The sequence below is a fragment of the Centruroides vittatus genome, unplaced genomic scaffold (assembly GCF_030686945.1).
Source record: "Centruroides vittatus isolate TY-2023 unplaced genomic scaffold, ASM3068694v2 contig_371, whole genome shotgun sequence".
Classification (NCBI taxonomy): Eukaryota; Metazoa; Arthropoda; class Arachnida; order Scorpiones; family Buthidae; genus Centruroides; species Centruroides vittatus.
In genome coordinates, this window is record NW_027122194.1 from 2,052,472 (window position 1) to 2,075,564 (window position 23,093).

Consider the following 23,093-nt stretch of genomic DNA (forward strand, 5'->3'; position numbering starts at 1 on the left):
TTAGAAGTATCATTAAAATACAGAACAAAGACTAATGTAAATAAATAATGGTTGCATAGCAATTATGGTAAGTACTATCTAATAATTTACCCTGTTCCACTGAGTTGCAATATCTAACATGTAAAATTGCACATCCTCCTTATATAATTCATATTTTGATTTTCAAAAAGATAAAAAGTCTACATAGTTGAAATATTAAATTATTATTAATATGGATAACTGCAAAATTATCAGAATAATAGATTACTATACAAGTGGTAAATTAATCTGTCTTATGAATAAACCTGCAGGTAGTATCTGATTAGAAAGAAACAGTTTCTTTTAAAAGAAGCTATATGCAAGTGAAAACATTTCTTTAAAAATAAGATTAAAAATTTTTTTAATGTTTCTGTACATTAACATCTTATCAATAAAGCCTTTGTGTAAAGAACTACTTTTTCTGTACACTAACATCTACAAAGCCACACACTGCTTTATGTATGTTTTCTGTAACCAAAGACGAAATATTAGTGTTTGTAATTAGGTCTTCTCATCTCAGAGATTCAGATTATCAAGAAAAATTTCATTTTTCCTAAATTTTAAGATGTTTAAAATATTCTCAGAATAAAATAACATAACATTTTTGAAGTCTTACTGAAAAACTGCCAGTAAAAGTATCAAAAGTACAAAATAAAAGATACATAATAACTAATATATATATAAAAGCATAAAAATAGTGCATAGAGTATATTGAAAAACACAAAATGGAAGCTTTTAAATGAAGTTTGAGAATGCAGTTATATACTTTGTATTCTTTATTTTACATATTGTAAATAGTATAGTAAATATATATTTAGAATGTGTGTAATAGTTAATATGGTGCTATGCATTGATAAAAGTTCAGATCTTAAAAAGTTGAAATAGAATTCATTTATTATAATCTCTCAGCCTCAGATTTGCCTATACTGATAATAAATTGATAACATTAAGTGAAGTAAATAAGATAATTAGTGGACACTTTGGACATTTATATTTTAATGTATCTTTTTAAATATAACTTGAAGAGTAATTTTAATTAGTATTCTCATAATTAAAGCAATTCGTTCAACCTATTTGCTTACTAGTATTTGTATAATCCTTTAAAACAGATAGCATATAATCTATTCCAGTGGTTTCCAGACTGTACCTCCACCCCTTTTTCAGAAAAAAAAATTGTTCTGCCTCCCTCAATTTTCATAATTTCATAAATATTGTCTTTAAAATTTATTTAATGGCCTACAAAACAATATATTTTATTTAATAAGGTATATTTTGTTTGCCAGGGCTTGATTCAACATTTCAGCAAGAGTGTGGATGGATTTTTAGCATTTGTACCAGAGTTGTTTGGATGAGGGCTCTGAGTTAGGCATAACCAGTTTTGTGAATTCATTTTTTCAACATAAGTTTGACTTTTTTTTCTTGTTTGTATTAAAAAATGATAATTTGGTAAAAGTTGCATGCCCCTTGCAATAGCTTCACAGATTGGATAACATTGCTATAATTGAAAACAGAAGATGATGCTACAAATTTGAACTATTACACTATGTGCAAAATAATGACAAATAATAAATGTCAGTTATCAGTCAATTCAGTGTTTAAATATTATGTTATCATTTGCACATTGCAACTGATAGCACCTCAAAATAGGCAACTTTTTTTTACTTATCTTCAAATGATATAAAAATTATTATAAATCAGAATTTGGTTAGTTAAGTGTATTTATTTTATCATAAATGTTTTGGAATTTATAACTTGAATAATGTTATTCAATCTGTGATATCCATGATTATAATAAACGTATTCTATTCCATTTGAGAACCTAAAAATAATTCTTGATTTCAAAGATTAAAAAAAAATGTTACCAAGAAAGGTTTACTAAGAATTTTTACTATCTAAAATGTAATGTTAAATATGTTTTCTTAATTCTTTAAAAACCTGATTACAAAAAAAATCTCATTCCTTAATACTAAAATCTTTTTGGTAAATTTTTTGTGAATGAATGACATTTTGAATAATTTATCCTCATTAACTTATTCTGCAAATGACATTTTTAAAATATAAAAAACAAAATTAGCACAGGAGATTTGAAACAATGTATTTGATTTCACTTTTTGGTCCATTTCATAATAGAATGGGACTAAATAGTTTGTTTTCATTTGAAATGGAATTTCGTTATAAGTTTAGTTATATCTGGAATGAATAATCCCTGAATGATTGAGAAGTTAAATACAGCATTAAGAATTCAATAAAATACTAAGCAAATTGTATAATACCAGTGAATACAAGATTTTCCAAAGCTGCTCCAAAAGGAAAAAAGTTATAATCCAATTACCTCTTAATTTATAAACTTTGGCTGAAGATGAAATATTTCAAAAAATAAAGATTTATATTTTAATATAAAAAAAATTCTATTAGTATTACCACACAGTTGAAAGTTGAGAAAACTTTTATAATACTGATAAATAGCAAGTTATTTGTTTTTAAAAGTGCTCAGCATAAGATATTTTGTTTAAAAAAATATGAATTATTTCTTTTTCACAACCTGTGCATATTCTGCATCATTCTGCATAAAATGATGCAAAGTGGCTTCATATGGTTGTTCAGCAACAGTATGTTTTGACTCATTTCTGATTACATTCTCATAATCACCAATTTCACTCACTTGTTTCAGTTCCTGACTTTTTTCTTTCTTGGCTATTGGATTTACCAAACTTGGAAGATTAGAATAATGTGCGATATCATTTTCACTATTTTCAGCAGCATTTGTACTACTTGAAGTAGTCATTAACTTTCCATAAACATGATAATTATTTGATGGAATATTAGAAAACCTTGTTGGTTGATATCTTTTTAGAGCAAGATGATCATAACCGTCTGTGTCATTTGCATGTTCAGAAAATGCTGTATTAGTAATTTCATTGCTACTAATTTGAAGTTGTATCAATTGTTCATTCAATGATGAAATCAGATTTTTCTGTTTAATTTCCATTTCTTCTAAAATGGCATATTCAGGTTCTTCTTGTGTAGGATGTATTTCATTATCTTCAACATTTCTCCCATGTGTTTTCCACGCTTCAGTTCTCTCTTCTGGTTCATCATAAAGAATATCTGTCTGCATTTTTTTCTCAATATTTGCAGGATTTTCATATAAATGCTCTGAAGTATAATAGGAAAGGCTTTGTCTGTTGAGTGAATTAATTGAAGTATCTTCCAAAGAATTGTGTGCACTTTTATTTTCAGGTTTGAGTTTGCTTTTTCTTGGTGGTTTGGCAAAAGGTGGTTTTGAAGAGATTCTTTTGTCTTCCTCTTGGCTGTTCATTTTATCATATTTAATTTTTGAATCATCACTTGAAACTTTATCATCAGTGATACTTGATTCACGCAATTTTTCATCTGTGTCATCTGCTTTTCTTCGAACTAATGGTGACAATTGAGAACCACTGAATGTTTGCTTATTAAAAAACATAGCATTACTTTTATCAATGCTAGGACTCGGACTAGCTTGTAAATCAATTTCAGACTGTGACGCTTTCAAAGAATTAACGTGTGTATCAACATTTTGGAAAATTGCACTAGCATCTTTAGAAATAAGACAAAACAGTCCTTCACCTGAGGAACATTTACGACCTGCTTCAAATGAGAAACTGTCTTTGCTGCATCCATAGCGACGAATATGACGGTATGGCCAAGTATATACTACTTTGCCAATTCTGCCTTGGGCTGCTTCTTCAGCTAATGAAATACTAACAGAAGTAACTACCAAATAAAATTCTCCTTGAAGACCACAACGAAGTGATGCTTCTGTATCAATCATTTTTATACCATACACTTCTATTGAAAAAATAAAAATAAAATATGTATATAAACTATTGACTAAAGTTAAAATTTTTGATATTGCAAAATCAATTAAAAACTTACGAGTATCAACTGAACTATACAACATGTTTTCTTCGTGCTGCACAACACACTGACGTTTTTCTAATCCACCATCTAACGTTTGCGAACTAAGAGAAATTTGACGAGATAAGCCAAATGACACAGTTTGAAGAGCAGATAACCAGTCAGTCATTTCTTGGAATGTGTCTGCTGAAAATTGGTAAGTGTGACTTTTTGTTCGAACCTGGAAGAAAAGTAATTCATTAATTAAAACTAACCACTTATTATAATTCATGCAAATAAGTGTATACTCTTAAGTGAAAAAAATCACTTGTTTTTTGCATTTTTGAAACATGTCCTGCTTAACTTAGAGTACCTTACACATGAGCATGCTCATGTTTTCCACCAGCTTCTTTTAGCTTAGAACAGCGGTTGGCAACCTTTCTGACCTCACGGACCACTAAACTTACAATTTTGAATTCCGTGGACCACTATCATGAATTTTTTTAAACAAAACAAAATCTGTAGAATAATGATCATAAAAGTTCAATTTTACTATATTAATATGAAACTTGCATGTTTAATTATAACAAATTAATGCAAGCCTAAAGTTCTTTGCTGCTTGTTTGAAATAAGTTTATGGATTCTTAGCGCTTTTCCACGAAGGACGACGATAGCACTCACAATATTGTTTATTGTGTATTATTTATTGATAACAGTCACTTGGTTTAAGATTCAAAATGGCCGCAATGAGTGGAAAAAAAAATGCAACTAAGCATTTTGCATTTCTTTCATAATACTTCGCATAACCTTCAGTTGATCAATGTTCAAATTTCTTCACGGATCACCCAAATCTTCTCTTGGACCATTGATGGTCCACGAGAAAATTTGTCAGCAACCAGTGGTCCGTGGACCATTGATGGTCTGCGGACACTGGTTGCTGACAATTGGCTTAGAGCACTGTACTGCTATGTCAATATAAATTAAGTGTAAACAAACTGATATTACACAGATATGGCAGAATAGTTACTATAACTATTATTAAAAAAAAAAAAAGTTTTAAATACTATAAGATCTTTAGATAGCATGTGTTTTTAGGTACTTTGCAAAATAAAGTGCCAGTTTTGCACTCCATTTATAAGAAGAGCATGCTCTTATATCCACAGAAATATGGTATATATAGTAGGATATAAATTTTTATAATACAAGTAATCCCTGACTTTCAGATATAATGTGAAAGTCAGGTAAAAGTATAAATTTGACATGCAAAAAGCAATTTAGGCATACCAAAGAATCAATATTCAGAGTTTCCAGAGAGGAAGAAAATAGATTTAATAGCCTAAAAAGCCAAAGGTTATTAATATACAATGAATATGGTCAGCCTATCTTAAGTCAAAATCAGTTTATACCATATTTAGAAACTTTGAAAAATGAAACATTGTTTTATGAAGTTATTCCAAGTTGATCAATAATATATTAAATTGAAATTAATTTTAAAAAACAATGACAACAGATATGGAAATAATAAGGTGTAACACCTTAACAAGTTAAAATGTTAATCTAAATTAAGAAAAAAGTATTGACAAAAGTTATTCAATAACTTTCAAGTCAGAAGACTATAATAAAATTTTTTATAACCTTTTCTATTCACTAACCGAATGAAATAGAATTTCAGCATTGTATTGGCTTTACAATTTTTTAAACCATCAATGTAAAGCCATTGATGGCTTTAAAAATTAGAATACATCAGATATTTATTACAGCTGACGCTTGATAATCCGACAGGTTATGGGACCAAAGGAGTGTCGGATTACCAAAAATGCCCGGATTACCGAAAGTGATTACATATTTGGCACTCTTTTGCTAGCAGTAGCCTACAATATTCCTACATTTTATGAGTAAAATGCTGCCTAGGTTAACATGGAAATGAAACACCCATTTTGGTTAACAAAAACATGTTTATTAAAAGAAATATGGAAGCCAATAAATGTACATACCAGTATGTATAGGGATAAATAATGGAAAGGAAAAAGGGAAAACATAAGAAATGTGTGTCATCGTGTAAGAATTGGGTGGGGAGATTCATGTCGTGACATCCTTCTGTGCAAGCAGACACGTAACGGGACGAGGACTATGGTGACCTTGACAGGAAGTGCATCGGACTACTGCGCATGTCGGATCACAGAAGCGTCTGATTATCAAGGGTCAGCTGTATTAAAGAAAACAAACTCATTTTTTGGCTGAATAGATTAAATATTTGTGATATTTAATGCCGTTTAGTAGTTTGGTCTCTTTTTTTTTCAATTTTTCTTATTTTATAATATGTAGTATGAACTGCTAGAGGAACTGATGCTTTCTAAGCCACACATGGGTTATGACATTTTCACCTACTTTCGAAACACTATATAGCAATGCAATGTATATTTCATTTTAGCAATTTTCTATGAGGTACACACTACTTCTGGTTACACACAAATAATTATTATAATTTGAAAGTTTCTACAAATTAAATATAATTTAATACTTACTTCAAAAACATTCGGTTGATGTTTCTGTGGTAGAATTGTTACTTTAACACAGTCTGTTAATGGAATGATCTTATATGAAGTCTGTCTGTAAAAGTTGTCTTCATTATCAAATATTTCCAATCTTTGTATTCCATGATTACTAGCTCTGTACAAGGCACAAAACTTTTTATTCCAGTTTTTCTGGAAAACAAAAAGAATGTATTTATTAAAGATTAATATCGATCTTTATGTCGTCTATAATTGAAATATTATACTGTGTCGGTAAATACATATCAAATCTTATACTTTAATCTTTTAACAATTTTTTTTTTAAATTCTCTTTACTCATGGAAACCATATTCTGCTAGAAACTAACTTTTCAATGTTCTCTGAGCAGAAAGATAACCTTTTTGACATACCCATCACTAGTTTGTTCAGGTCTGCAATGTAATTACCATAGCTTAAAGGCCAAAAAAAAACATATCTAGCTCAGAACAACATGAAAAGTAACCTGGAATTCAATCCAGATTCTCAGAATGACAATCAGATTGTTTTATCTGCTCAATTATTTAACCATCTCATTACAGATTTTTAAATTATGTAAATTAATATAAATTTCTTTGTCCAGATCTGGTTAAATGTTATTAGGTACATCTCTTAGACAAAGATTATATAGAAAGATTATCTTCAAAATATAAACTATATGATATTATACAAAAATATAAATTAAATCCATCCTTTAAGTGATAAAAAAAACATGTTCTATTTGTTTAAGTGATTTTGTATTTATATTTTTATGATTTTTAAAAGGGAAGTGATTCCCTGCATTTTTAAATCTAACATGTCACCTCTGTCAGTCTGTTCCTAACTGTTGTAAATATCGATATTTTACTGACTAAACAATTAAAAAAATTACCATGAATTGAATAAATATGCCATCAGATGAGAGCATGTAGAAATTAAGATAAACTTTTGTTTTTAAGATAGAGGAGAAACACTTATGTCAACAAAACTGATTTAGTTGACAAATTTACTTTACTGTGCAATAAATACCAAACAAGTTATTTCAAACTTCAATATCACAAAACATATCTTCACTTTCTATGTTACTCTCCTGAATCAACATTGGATTCTCTGTTCAAATCTTCAGTGCTGTTTGAAGAATCAGAATAGCAACACTTCTTAAGAGTCAGCACAATTTTTTCATTCACATATTTATGATACTACATTATCCTAATGAGAATGAGCTAAGCACCCTGTTGCATGTGTGCAGTTTAAATAAATCATTTCCAGTACTATTTGATCATAGGAGATAATGTATTGTTAGAAAGTACTACTAAGTACTATTATGCATTGTTAAAGTGCAGTCTTTATGTAATCTAGATAACTATTAAACAACCTAGTTTATTATTAAAAAATTACTGTACTGAGTAGTACATTAATTTGATTCTAAGTAGGCTAGAATATTCTAGCCTACTTAGTACTATTATTTTTTAATTATTACTACTACTACTTAGTACTACTGTATTTTGTATACTATACTAAAGAAATATAGTACAGTAAAACCTGTCTATGGCGACCACAGTTCCTTCAAAAAATATGATCTTTTAGACAGGTGGTGCTGTAATACTGTATTTTGTGCACTTTTTAGCCATTTCTGCTAAGCAAAACGAGGTGAGCAAAATGAAGCAAATTTTTTTTAACAGTAGAGCTATATTGGTATTGTATTTTATTCTTATAGGATAATTCAATTTACAGGAGTTGCCGTGATTTTATAAGACAGATTTAATACCAATATTTTAAATATTAATACAATATTCGCATTTTCTCAATTATAATGCACTCTCTTTTTTCTGACTTAATTAATTCAACTTGGTTCTTTTCGTTCACTCCTCAGTTATGTGTATTACGTCTTTGATATACAAGCATGTCGTATCTCTGTCACTATGGTTTTTGTTAGTTTAATCTTATTTTAACTTTAAAAATACTGTATTTTTTTAAATATTTAATATTTTCTTAATTACAATAAGAAAAATTATTAATTAATAATAAAGCAATTTTATTATTTTTTCTCATATGATTTTATTACATTACGCGATTGTCCATTGGACAATCGCGGAATCAAAAAAGGAAGGTTGCCTGTAAAACTGATTTTTGCATTAATGCATTTATTGTTTTTTGAATATTTCGCATGCAAAAATTACTTGGGTATTATTTTTCTAAAAATATCATGGAAATAAGGTAGGTTAATACAGAAACTATTTATCACACATGTACTATATATGAGCATCCAAATAAATAAATAAAATAAATTTTATCAAACGATGAGATCAGCCAATTAATTGTATTGTGTACAATATTTTATACCACTAAGGAATAAACCATTTTCACTTTTTCTGACAACTTTAACCCAATCTTTTAACAACAGCACTTTGCATTTCTTTATTTTTCAGACAATTTCAAACAAACTGAAATGAATTTCCTTTGTTGCTAGACTAATTCATTAACACCTACACCTAATTTTAAGGATGAGAAAAGTGCCCGAGTTTGAAAAAGTGGGTTCGAACAACAGTTTAGACTAATAAAATGCTAAAAACAAAGATTATTCTTAGTTCTAAAAACAAGTAAAAACTACTTTGACTTAGCCGACTTCAAGAAACAAATACAAGTTAAATAGACAGTCTGATAATGAAAACAAAAAACTCCTAAACTTTAGTTATTACCAGCTTCTTTTTATTGTTGTTTTCTTTAGAATTGATATGTTCCAAATGCATTTCATTTAACTTGTAAACCTCATCAGCAGATACATCCAAAAGTTTAGACTAATTCATTATATTAGGAGGGGGAAACATTGTTGAGATGTTTTCCCCTCCTAATATTTATTGTTCGAACAATAGTTCAGACCAGATATATTCGTGAAGTGGTCACTTATTACAGTTGTTTTGGACCAAAAATCGATGCCAGCAGTCGTGTTACACAGGTGGTCATTTAATACAGGTAACTTATACGAAGACTATGTATAAACTATTCCATGCCAGAAATTTTTGCCGTCAAATGCAGGTGATCACATAAGCAGTTTTTACTGTATACAAAACACACACACGTGTTAATGAATTAAGTATGAAATTAATAATGAAAAACTGGCATTTATAGGACTAAATATTAGTTCAGTGTATCCATCAATAACAAGAGAAATAATTTATGAAGCATTAAAAAAAAAAAAAAAAAAAAAAAAAAAAAAAAAAAAAAAAAAGCAGAAATAGAATTAGTGAAATTTGTATTTGATAACTACTTCAAAGATGGTGAAGGAAAATTGTATATGCAGACAGATAGAATTAACATGGGCAGTGTAACTGGTCCAAAGCTAGCTGAAAGAATCATGAAACCAATTGATAAAAAAATAAATAAAATTAAAGGTAAAATTTAAAAAAATGATTCATTATTCTCATTATGTAAATGATATATTGTATTAATACGAGGCGTGTTTTTAAAGTAAGTACCGTTTTGAAATATAAAAAAAAACAAGCAAACATTTTTAACAAAACTTTTATTTATGTGAAAGCCCATATTTTACACTACTTTTCTACATAATTCCCATTAATATTGAGACACTTATCATATCGTGGGACCAGCTTTTGTATTCCATCCTCAAAGAATGTTGCCGCCTGATGAGACAACCACTGCAGAACGGTCGTTTTGACTTTGTCGTGATTGTTATGGCGCTGCCCTGCCAGATGTTCGTGAATCGTCTGTTCTCTTTCACTAAAGTGAAAGAGAACAGACGATTCACGATTGAAAAAGTGGACTGTAGACAGTTCACTTTTTCAATCAAATCGTCGATAATGATTGAAGGTCCCCCGCTTCGTTCCTCGTCGTGAATGTTTGTGCGGCCATTACTAAAGGCCCTAACCCATTTTCGTACCATTCCATCACTCATAACTCTTTCACCATAAACTTCACTGATTTCACAATGAATTTCAGCCGCTTTCGAGCCTTTAGCAACTGAGAAAACGAATAACGGCACGCACTTCGCAGTCGGCGGGATTCTCAATGAGCGGTGGCATTTCAATAATACGCAAACAACAGTAAACACAGTCGACTGGCTCTGTAATGGCGTTTGTGGCTTCCCAACAGATGTAGGTACACAGTGCGTATGCACTAAGTGTCGACTGCAGCGCTCCAGCAGCATTATATTAAAACACTCCTCGTATATCATATGATAATGAAGTAATTAAAGTCATAGAAATATTAGAAAAAACAAAATAAATAGTCTCACTAAATTTGAACTTGAAAAATAATATATTAATATCCAAATAATTTATTGATTTAAGTCAAATATATAATAGATCAAGATAATATTAAAATAATATCTTTTGAGAAAAATAATAATTAAAAAAAATGAAAATAAGAAAACATTTTGCTATTATAAAAAAATTTAGTAAATTTACATTTTTTTAAATTTAACTATGCTTATAAATGTGTCACTAGAATGGTATAAGATTGTAGATGGCACAGACATGAGAATTGGAATGTCATGGAGAAATTTTGTAAAGCAACAGTTGTAAGTTTTTAAAAAAAATATTATGTACATTTGTAATTTTAGCTTTATGACAGTATTTATTGTTTATAGGCAAAACTATGTCCTCTGATGTATATTAGCATATTGGAAAGGATGGGAAGATCGAAATGTATTTGAGAGGAAAAAAAATAATGTAATGTATTAAAAGACTTTAAATTAATAATCAGTTTGTTTATTTTAACACATTCACCTTGGATGAAAAGTCAGGAACGTGAAAAGGATAACTACAAATTTTTATCAAAGTTTTTAATATAACTAGCTGACCCAGCCACACGTTGTTGTGGCTCAAAATGTATCTATTATAAATGTATAACACATCCCCCGTGGGAAAAATTTCAAAAAATCCCTTCTTAGTGTACATTCTCTTGACGTACCTTATTAAAACGCAATCAACAACGCATCTAAAATAATATAATAAAAGCCAAGTTCTTCACAGTAAGCCTTAATCCTGTCCATCTCCCCTAAGTAGGGGGAATTTCGACATGTATATTATATAAAAACACGTGCGTATTCGAATGCAACGTTGTCAAAATTTCAAAGGAATCGGTAGGAACAAACAAACGTTATATTTTATTTATATAGATAGGTAGAAAATGATCTGCTTTAGTCCATTTTCACAGAAAAGCATAATGCCTCACAGAAAAGCAAACTTAGGTCGTCTGAAGTTAGCGCCATCTGTTGGACATAAAAGTTTAATCCATATATAAATATATTTTTGAAAGGGGGAAATGGTGATCTTCACATATGCCACAAACCTTCGCGGGAGTGTATTAAACATCTTCCCAAAGTTTCATGGCAATCGGATAAATAGTGTGGTAATGCATGAAGGACAGACACACACAGACAGACATACATTCGTTTTTATATATATAGATATATAAATTTTGATAAAATTTTAAGTACATAATAGTGCTTTCTAACAATTTATCCTAAATACTAGATCATAAATAAAAAAAAGGAAATGAGAAACGAGCAGATGGCGAGTTGCAACTTCTTTATTCACTAGTTCTTTATTCTAAATCATCAATATATCATCATTAAGATGCAACAAATATTTGTTATATATAAATTTATGTATGAACATTACATAGCAGGCTTGTGAAACAGTATGCAAAGGCTTTCCTGTTTTGATGGAAGCATTCATTTAGGAAAAATCCCAACACACTCCAGAAAACTAGTCTCCAATGAAGTAAAAATATGTATGACTTAAATCTAGGTGTTAAATCATCCCTCCAGCCCTTCCCTATTCTAATTATCTTCCAGCCTACAAAGAGTTCAGCTTAAGTACTCACATGTAGTAAAATTACCAGAACTATCCCATCCTGTCACCCTATTCCCTAAAATAGGAACAATTGATATTGATTAAGTACAATCTTTGATTGCACCAACTCTGAGTTTATGCATTCAAATTTAATATAGAACATCTACATTAAACCTCAAAGGTAAAAAACTCAAACATTTCAATGTAGTAAGTAAAGTTCTATATTCAGATTTTTTTAAATTGATATTTTATTCCAAAATTAATAAAGATTTTAAAGAGCACAATTTCATAAAAGTTTTGTTTGAAGCATAAAGTCTCTCACAATTAGTGAAATTGCCTAAGAACATTTCCTGTTATTTTGTCAAATTACAATATATAAATTGCTTCACAAACTTCATTATTACCACACACATTTAATAAAAAAAAAGTATAGTTTTCCACAAAATAAAATTTACCACACACATATATATATAAGGAAGATATTTAATAATCAAATTCTTTACTTCACAATTTAACTGAAAATTATGTAAATACTTCAATTTTTATCTTTCATGTTTCAAAAATATATACCTCTGATTATATTTAAAAATCTAAATTTCAACAATTAGAATATTTGAACTTTGCAGTTGTAAAATTATCAATAGATAGATAGTTATAGTTATTATAATTATTTATATTGAATGATAAATTTTAATAAGCTAAATTATTGATTTTTAATTCGAACAAAAATTATAAGAATAAAAATCACTGGTGCATTATGATCCGAAAGGCTTTAGGCAAAATAAGTTTTAGGAAGCATTCCGTCACTCATCCTATACTGTACTTAAACTTTTTTACAAATTATACTTGAAAATAAGCAAACAAACTCAAAAATAATAATAAATTGATACTGTAATTTGTTTCTCAATTTTTAACAAATAAATTTGGAATCCTACACAAATGACATTTTTGCTTATAACATACCATTGCTAAAATAATTGTTATAAATCTAGGGTTTAAAATTTACTTATTTTGTCAGATTTTATGTCTAAAATGCAATTTATTACTTTATGGATATACTTTTAATGTGCTAATTGTGAACAGTAAACATTCAATTATTGTATTTGAAAAATGTTACAGTAAACAAAAAACAGAAATGAACACAGATGTAGGCAATAAAGTATATTTTAAAAAAGATCATGCTTAATATATCATCATAATATCTACATAAAAATTAAAAAAAGTTTATAAAGTGACTTGAATTTCAAATAATTTCAATGCCTTGTTGACATTCTTTTATTTATGCTGTTTCTCAATTAAAAATATAATAATTGCATAAATAGTCAATATACAGCAGGAACATGAAGAGCACTCCATCCAATGTAAACTTATTTTTTATAAATATGTTAAAAATATTTTATTAACATACCTTAAGAAAAAAAAAAAATAGTAAGAAAATCTAGTCTAGTTCAGTTATATTAATATTAGAATTAACAGTGAGATAATTTGCTATATCAAAAATAAATTTTACTTAATTCCAAGATGTAATTTAATAAGAGGAAGCAATAGATTAAATTAGAAGAAAAGCAAAGCAATCTATAAAAACCAAATTAAAAATAAACAAAAAAGTGCAAAATAGATTTATATGAAATTAAACAAATTTCCACACAATAAAATAGAAAAAAATAACAGCTAAATTTTTTAATAAAATTAGCATGTCAAAAATGATTAAGATTATTTTAGGTATGCAATCAATTATTATTGCTGAGAAAGATGCTGAGAAATTTCGGAGACTTTCTTTTATTTTTACATTTATTATAGAATTGAAAGAAACATTAGATAAAAAGGTATCAAAATCATAATTTTTTTAACTTTGACGTAACCATCATTGATTTAATCTGAATTGGTATAAGCTAAAATGAATACTGCAATACGTATAAATGTTTGTTGTATAAGAAATACACATAAGAAAATAGAATTGACTATTTTAAATTTTACAGATATAGAGTAAAATTAATTCTTGAAACAAATAATGAAAGCAGAATGGATACAAAATTTATCATAACACAGAAACAAACTTAAATGCTTAACTAAATTATTAGTACTTTAACTAAATTAACAAAATTATTGTAAAAGTGTTTTCAGATATGCATCCACCCTCAAACCTATAGAAAAAGTATGTTTGTGGATTCAATTTAATTTTGATTTAAATTTGGAGTGTCCTTTTTAATGGAATATACATTGTATATTATACATTTTTGAACTGAGAAAACTGATTTATATAAAAATTGAACTAATACTATTGAAAATGATAATTATATACTTTAGTATCTGTTATGTTTATTAAAGTAAAAATTACATATCTTCACTACTCACCATGTCCAATCACCAGGAACACTACCTCCACTACACCTTTCTTTAGAGGCTATGAGAGACTGCTTCTTTAGAGGCTACACCTCTGCTCAATAGCAGAGACATAGCCTTTAAAGAAAGGTCGTCTCTGCAGTGGAGAATAGTTGTTCCTGGTGACTGAACAAAGATATGTTTAGTATCTGTTACGTAATTTTTACTTTATTAAACTGTAATTTACACCAGCCCATTTTACAAAGATAATTATATACTATTTATACTCTGATCAGAAACTATTGGAAATGGTTCAATAAATGCAACATTTAAATTTATTCATCTCCTTCAAAGTAATCTCTTCACACTGCAATGTACTTACACCAACATTTTTCCCAATCTTCAAAACACACTTTAAAGTGTTTTCATGGAACCCTTTCAGGACTCTCAGCAAATTATGTTTCATGGCATGAATTGACTCAAAACGATGACTAAAAAACGAATTTTAGTAGAGGAAACAGGAAAAGTCACGTAGTGCCATATCAGATGAATACAAAGCTTATGAAATCATATTTTTAAAATTTTTCACAAACAATAAGAGCATTATGAACAGGTGCTTATCATGGTACAAAATCCATGAGTTCTCTCACCATAAATCAGGTCATTTCAATGAACTGCTTCATGCAAACAATGCAAATAATATTCTTTATTGTCAGTTCAGCCAGTCAGAAGGAATTTGTGATGCACAGCACCCTGACAGTTGAAGAAAACAGTCAGTACAACCTTGATTTTTGACTGGCTTTGATGTGGTCTTTTTGGTCTTGCTTCATCTTTCAAATGCCATTCATTTGATTGGTCGAACTGTTTTGGTGTCAAAAGCATAGATCATGTTTCATAACCTGTAATGATGTATTTTAAGAATGATTCACCTTGATAAAGCATTTCTCATCCACTTGAATTTTTCCAAAAAAATGTTCAATGTTTGAGATGACTTGTGATGTGCTGCAAGTCCAAATAATCAAATGTACTTTCAGAATTACTTGACAAGATTCAAATGATACTGAAACATGTTCAATAATGCCCCTAATTGTTAAATAACAATCACTGAGCACCAAATCTCTGACTTGAGCAACTTGTTGTTCATCACATGAAGTGGATGGTCTACAGAGCAGGGTTAATCTTCAACATGTTCTCTGCCTTCTTTGAACATCTCATATCACTTGAAAACTTGTTTTTGATAGACTGTCGTCATCAAAAGGCTCAGCAATATTTCCAAACATTTTTGTAGCAGTAATTCCATTGCAAAAACAAAATTTAATGCACATTCTTTGCTTAATTACAATAGACATTTAGAAAAAAAAAGTGCAAAAATTCTTTGCAAGTAAATACTTATTTTAAATAAAACAAAAATGTGTAAACAAAAACAAACAACACATGGATTGCTGCTAGAGGTCAATGAAAATTGTACAAAATTATGAAAAAAAAAATGACAACAGCACCCTCTTGCACACATGCAATTTAAATGTAATATTTCTGATATACTACTGCGATAAAAAAATAATTCAATTTTTGAACAGTAGAATCAAATCAATTTCAATTGAATTGTTACAGTATTTTTAATCAACACAAAAAGTAGAGAGTCCACTAAGAAGTGTTTGTCCAAAATGGACAAAAACTAAAATGTTTAATGCTTTGAAGAGCCAAATAAGAAGAAATTCTCACAAATCCAAAAGAAAACTGGCTTTAGAGATGAATGTCTAGACAGTTTATCTAGCACTGAAAAGAAGCTCAAACTTATAGCTTTAAAGTATTGTATCATCATGTGGTAGGTACTGACTCAAAAAGAAAAAGGCTGAAAGTGAAGATATGAAATATATTCTCTCAGAGGAAAAATTTAACAAGCAAAATAAGCATTATGCCAAATCAGTAAAATCTATTCTCCTGCATATTTGGAAGTCTCAAAGGGTTATCCCTGCCCACACCACTTCTGGGCAGGGATCAGTTTACAAGGAAAAGCAGAGCTACATTTTATATCAACAGGGGTTAGAGTGAGTTCTAGGAACTACAAGGAAGATTTTTAAAATAAGCTACTGTTTACTTCAATATAAAATTTGAAAGAATATATCTAATTTGGTATAATAAGAATACTTTCCATTAGTGTTACCACTCATCCAGTTTTCACCCGGGCAGTCCGGGAATTGACTCACTGTTCAGATGAACTATTAATTTTGTCCGGGAATTTCGTATAAATTGTGAAATTACAATGAAACAAAGTTCTTGCAAATATTTTTTTATAAATTTACACCATTTGAACAGCGAAAAACCTCACACTCACTGAAATTCATCTTCCATTCCATGTTACTGTTTACACAGACATGTGACTCGCAACCTGCCTCTCAACCTTTTTTTTCTTTTTTTTTGCTTGTATGTCCGTACATGTCTTCTGTAGAGCTAAATTATCTGTTCTTTCTTAATTTAGGTTACACACGTTACTCCTATGCAAGTCCCTAGTCCCTAACTGTAACTGATTTAGAACCGCATGCACGTTATTCTTTGCATTGTAAAATGACATTGCACATGCGTCAGGAACTCCTGTTCGAACAAACCTGACCTGCCGTCCGGATCAGCGATTTTGTAAAGGTGGCAACACTACTTTCCATTGATGTATTCTTACACCTATAATTAAATTTATGAAAATATTGTGAATTTATTTCTACATAATAAGAGGTAAAAATGGAATTTACAATATTTTTACTCCTTATTTTTATAGCATTGCTAAATAAAACAAATATATAATTCTACATTACAAATGATTGTAAGGATCTGATCTGCTTGTGATATTATATAAATTGTATCTAAAAGGGACATATTGAAAGTTATAAAAATCCAGTAGTATTGAAAGTATTCTGTAACATATACATAAAAAGTGAATATTGGAACATTTGATATTGTCTATTGTAATCAGTAAGTCATTAGTATTTACTTAGTAACATAGAAATATAAATAGCTTAGAAAGTTTAATAAATGATTTCCTTTTTAAATAGTAAAATTACATGAGACATTATATAAAATTATTTTGTGGTTAAAAATCTGTATAAATTTAATAATAGATACTTTTGTGAATATTAATAACTAAATGCATTTTTGAATTAATCTATAAATTTTCTGGTAGCAATATTCAAATTTCAATCTCTACCAGTCAGTATAAAATTGACAAAATTCTTAAATCTAACTACTTTCAAGCAACAAAAAATAAAATGAAAGTAATTTTTTAAATTTATTCTTAAAACATCTTTTTGAAAACATTTTTCATTTCTTCAAAAATACCATTGAGAACTATAGCCTACTTTAATATACACATTTCAAAATACCTAAGACCTTAATTTTGTCAATTTGTTTTATTAATTTACTTTGTAACTAAAGTGTGTGTGTGTGTGTAGATTATATATATATATATATATATTAATTATATATAGGCCTATAGGCCCATAAGAAAAAAAATTGATAAGTAAGGAGATTTTATCTTTAAATTTTAATTAGTAAATTATTAAGAATAATTGTAATTTGATATTTAAAATTACTGACACTACACATTTTCAATATATTAAAATTAACTTTTGTAATAAACATTTCATTATTAATTATAACTTTCTACTAATTCAAGCATTAAGCATTAGATGTTTATTTTTTGATTCATAATAATCTTCCTGCTTTTCCAACTAAACAAGCAGGAAATGTGACCTCTCCTCTTCAAGCTGTATAAATCTCAACAGTTTCCCTATACATATTTCCTATAAATGATTATTTCTTCTGGAGATCTGATCTAGTTAATCTTATACTAGACATTATATATATATATATATATATAAAGAAATAAAGTACTACAAATTTTAAAGTTAATGATTTTTTTTACACCTAACATTAATATAGATAATTTAAAATAAAATTCAATATACAGTAACATGAAATTATTAGAATAAAAATACACTACTAAATGGATTTGCATCATCATTATTGCAGTGTTAATTACATATGAATAATTATTTAAATTATTCATTTATGATGTACTTTTTTCAACTTTATTACACAATTTATTTTTAACAGCAGTGTAAATAGATTGCTTCTGATGACAAAAAGCCTGAAGAAATATTTGAAATGTGTAATCTATATCATCAAGTTGTTTAATAAAAGATAATTTACAAGGATATAAGGGGAAAAAAACTTGAAAATTAAGAATTGTGCATTTTTTTTATTATTTAATATTTTAAAGTGAATAAACAACAAAAACTAAAAGAAATACTCCTATACAAAATGAAGTAAAAAAAGTCTAATTAAAATTATTAAAAAATGTATCTCATTAAATAACAACATACTTTAACAATACATAATAATGCATATTAGCATATATCAGTATACACATAAACAAAAAATAGTTCAATTTATTTAAATTCCATTCTATATATAAATTAATTGATATGAAATGTAAACTAATGTATGCATTAAAAATAACATTTTCTTCTTATAGCTATCAACATCTAATGCTTAATTTAAAATATGTAATTTATCAGCTTAATTTATTAATAAATTTACAAATATTAAACTCCCCACTCAAGTTTATTTCAAAAAACAAATACTATTTAAATACTGTAAATTATTCTGAAATAACTAAATAAAATCATGTCATTTTAAAATAATTAACTTCCATGTTTATTAATACACAAATAGTTAACTCAGTTTCAGATCTATGAAATTTTAGTCATCTTTATCTATAAAAAATGTTAAGAATTTGATTTTTATATATATATAGCTTTGGGCTGTATAGTAATCATTCTGTTTACCAAGGAAAAAAAAACAAGCTCTCCAGGAGTATTATGCTCCCTTTTTTGATTAGATTCATTAACCAAAATTTTTTTCTTCATTTAAATTGTTACAACCTAAAAGCATTCCAAAATTTTTTTTTAGGATTTTAAAGTATAGTGTAAAATCTATAAAGATAAATATAAAGATTTGCATTAAAATTTATTAAAAAGTCTATTATTACAATATACATTTATTAAAAGATTTGAATAATAAAATAAAATCATAAAATCTAGAATATCTAATATTTACACAACTTGACAAGATATTTTGGCAGTTCCTTCACATCATACAGTAAATTTTTATATAAGCTTGTCTCTAAAACAAACTTTTTCTTTTTATGTACAAAAACAAAACTAAGACATTAAATTAATGATACAGCGTTTGAATTTTCATAATAAAATGAGCATCATTTTTGCTTATGTAATGTGAAAGGGACAACATACCTTTTTTCAAAATAATCTTTGAATAAAAACATATGGAAATATTTGTTTTATTTTCAGAAACCTAGCAGGAATTCAGAGTGGGGTGAGCAATGAGTTGTTCTAAATATACATATATATAAACAAAAAATCATCCATCTAATGTTGAGCTCACCCTTCGTATTTGCAATGCCCTCTCTATACACACACGTCGTTTCACTTAAAGTTGTTTTTGAAAATTAAAAATTTTGTATATGTAAACTGATAAAGGTCCTAACCATCTCATTCAGAGCAGCATTTGTATATAATTAAATTTATATTTGTTATACTGTTATTTTATCACACACATAAAAAATATATGTTACATTACAAAATAAAACTGTATTTATAATTTACATATATTTTAACTACACGTACATGACTTCACACAGTTTAAACGTGTAAAAAACTGAAAAACTATCACGATTTAGAAATATTGCTCTGGTTTAATTACATTCGTACCATTTTTAGTGTGTGTTTATTATCAATGTTAACACTTTGTCTTAAGAGGAAACTGGAGAAATATTGCAACATAAGACTTTTTTTTATATTGAAAGTTTAAATTATATAGATTTTATATGGAAAATTTTAAGTTATTGATATCTTAACGTCTCTTATTAATTCTCGTGAAGTAGATTTTAATAATATAAGTACCATGTGACAACCTTGCGTCATAATTTGAATGTTTTCTAAAAATAATGATGATTTCTTCGTATTACCATAACAATAGATTATGATTGTCATTAATATGCAAATCATGCTTTAAAAATATTCTTATAAAATCCAATTGGGAATAAAATGTAAATGAAGAAAAAGAGGTTAAGGTATTAATTTTATTGCGTAATTAATTTAATAAATGTTACAAAGTTCCACTTACCCGAAGAAAACTTTGAGGAGGAATAAACAAGGGACCTGTTTTAAATGTTTCTTCTTTCTCCATCGCTTCTAATTTCATTTTTTTCGCAATATCATTACAAAAATTATTTCAAAAAAAGGAAATTAACAGGTACACAATCACCCAGACACTTCCTCTCCGACATTGGAAAGGAAATGAATCAAAGCTTTTAATACTCAAGTATCTCCGCTTGGGGCGCTTCAAACGAATAATTAATTCCGACATTTTTGTAACGAGTTTCATCCAAAATTTTAATAAACATCGTAATATTGTTATTATATAAATTTTCGGTGACTCATTTTTGATTTCACAATATTAAAAAGAATAAATAATTTATAGATTTTAAAGTTTTAAAAAATTTTGATAATTAACAATAATCCATACAAGATACGTGTTTAATTAAAAACAATACTTTGTGTCTCAAAAATATTTAAAAGAGTAAAAATGGAAAAATTCCGTCACTTGTGATACCCTGATGTTGAAGCCATCGACCAATGCCTTACTCATCCATATTCTCCGCTGAGTCATCACAACTAAACATTACTTCATCGTCGTGTTTTCAGATACTATAAAATTAGTTAATTTGTTTTCTTACAGTTAATAAATGATATTAAACTGACGGAAACACTAAAATGTTTTAAATTATGAAATATAGGTGATGTGACATTTAATTATAAATTTAAAAAAACATTAAGTCTAATACAAACAAAGGCTAAAAGAATTGCGATTATTAACATTAAACAAAATGTAATTTTTGTGCTTAAAATAGAATCTTATCGTCCAGGTAACGTAATTTTAAATATAAATAGATGTGAATTTAAAAAACTATATTAAGGTTTCAAAATTTCAAACAGGATCCGGGAAATGAGTATTCATCCTATATCAATGACTTTTAGCTTTTGTCCTTCCAATGTCATCGATCTACTGATGTTCGTCTTTTCACTATTTATTGAATTGATAGATATAAGGGAAGCTTCACATCACCCTTTTCCTATAGGGGAAAAAAGTGAAATCTACTCCGCACGCGGCGCTAGTATCGACGAGGTTGTAAACAGACTAAGCGATGCGTTGTCGGTTCTAAAGTACGATTTGTTAATTCTTTAAACGAAAATCCAATAATTATTTTAAGACTGGGTAATGGCTGATAGAGGTTTTAACATTCAGGAATAACTAATTACTAAAGATGTTGTGGTAAATATACCCACTTTTATGAGAGGAAAAGCACAGCTGAGCAGCAGTTTGTCATCTCGAGACAGAAAAATATCTAGTAAAAGAATACATATTGAACGTATTATAGGAATGGCTCGTACTGTACATATAAAATTTTGAGGCAACACATGCATCCGACAGTAACCAAACTTGGCAGTGAAATTATATTTATATGTTTTATGTTATGCAATTTTAGACCATGCATTGTTGGCAGAGATTCTTAATTTGTTTCACTGTTAGTCTAGCTCTCTATTAATACCGTATATAATTTTTTTTCCATTCTAGACCCTAGCCTAATTTAAGTTTTCCATCTATAGTATTTTTAAATTTTTGTCTGTTTATAAATTCTAAGATTAAGAATGTATACTATCATACACAGTAAGGTCTTCATTGTGGAACTTCAATTCAAAGTAATATAGTGGTTTTAAAATTTGTACTATAGTTGAATAAATACTTGTAAGCTAATAAAAGAATTTTAATCTTTAAAACAAAATCTCTTTTTATTATTTAAAAAAATTCACACTATACACCATCTAGAAAAATTTTACATAAACTCAAATTGTAAAATAACAATTAGCTCAATTATTTTATAAACTTAATGTTTATAAAACATTTTTTTTAAAAAAGAACTGGCTTAATATGCTCATGGAAAAACATAATTAGTGTTTCAATCATGTCTGCAATGAATTTATTATCTCTTGGAATGATACAAACTTTGAAGTCACTTTTTGTGTAAATAAACAGATGAGCAACTTGTCTATTTGTCACTGCTAATTGTCCTTGGATTTGATGAAAATAATCATGATTCCGTTTTAAAGTAATTTTGTCATCAGTACATTCCAAATATGGTATCTTTAGCACATTCACAGGAAGTTTAAAACTGGAGTAAGGACATTTAACTTCTAATATTTTATCATCATCCACTAGCCCATCTGGACTTGCAGCTAAGAATGGGTATTTTGAATGAAGAAACATGCCACATTCTTTCACAGGAGTATTTACAAAAGAATATGTTTCAATTGCTTCTTTTTCATACCTTAAGCCGTGAGAAATTGCCTTACTTTTTATTGGCCTACTTGACAGTAATGAGCCACACAATTTTACTCTG

At 28.1% G+C, this 23,093-nt stretch overlaps 1 protein-coding gene across 1 annotated transcript; it reads right to left on the minus strand.

The window, feature by feature from the left end:
* Positions 1-1,993: 1,993 nt before the first annotated feature.
* Positions 1,994-20,947, minus strand: LOC136975409 (docking protein 1-like). Its single transcript, XM_067270457.1, has 4 exons — positions 20,759-20,947; positions 6,423-6,602; positions 3,937-4,138; positions 1,994-3,849 (listed from the first exon to the last, which is right to left on the minus strand). The coding sequence occupies exons 1-4, from the start codon at positions 20,834-20,836 to the stop codon at positions 2,543-2,545; spliced, it is 1,767 nt and encodes a 588-aa protein (XP_067126558.1). The 5' UTR covers positions 20,837-20,947; the 3' UTR covers positions 1,994-2,542.
* Between the last annotated feature and the right edge of the window lie 2,146 nt (positions 20,948-23,093).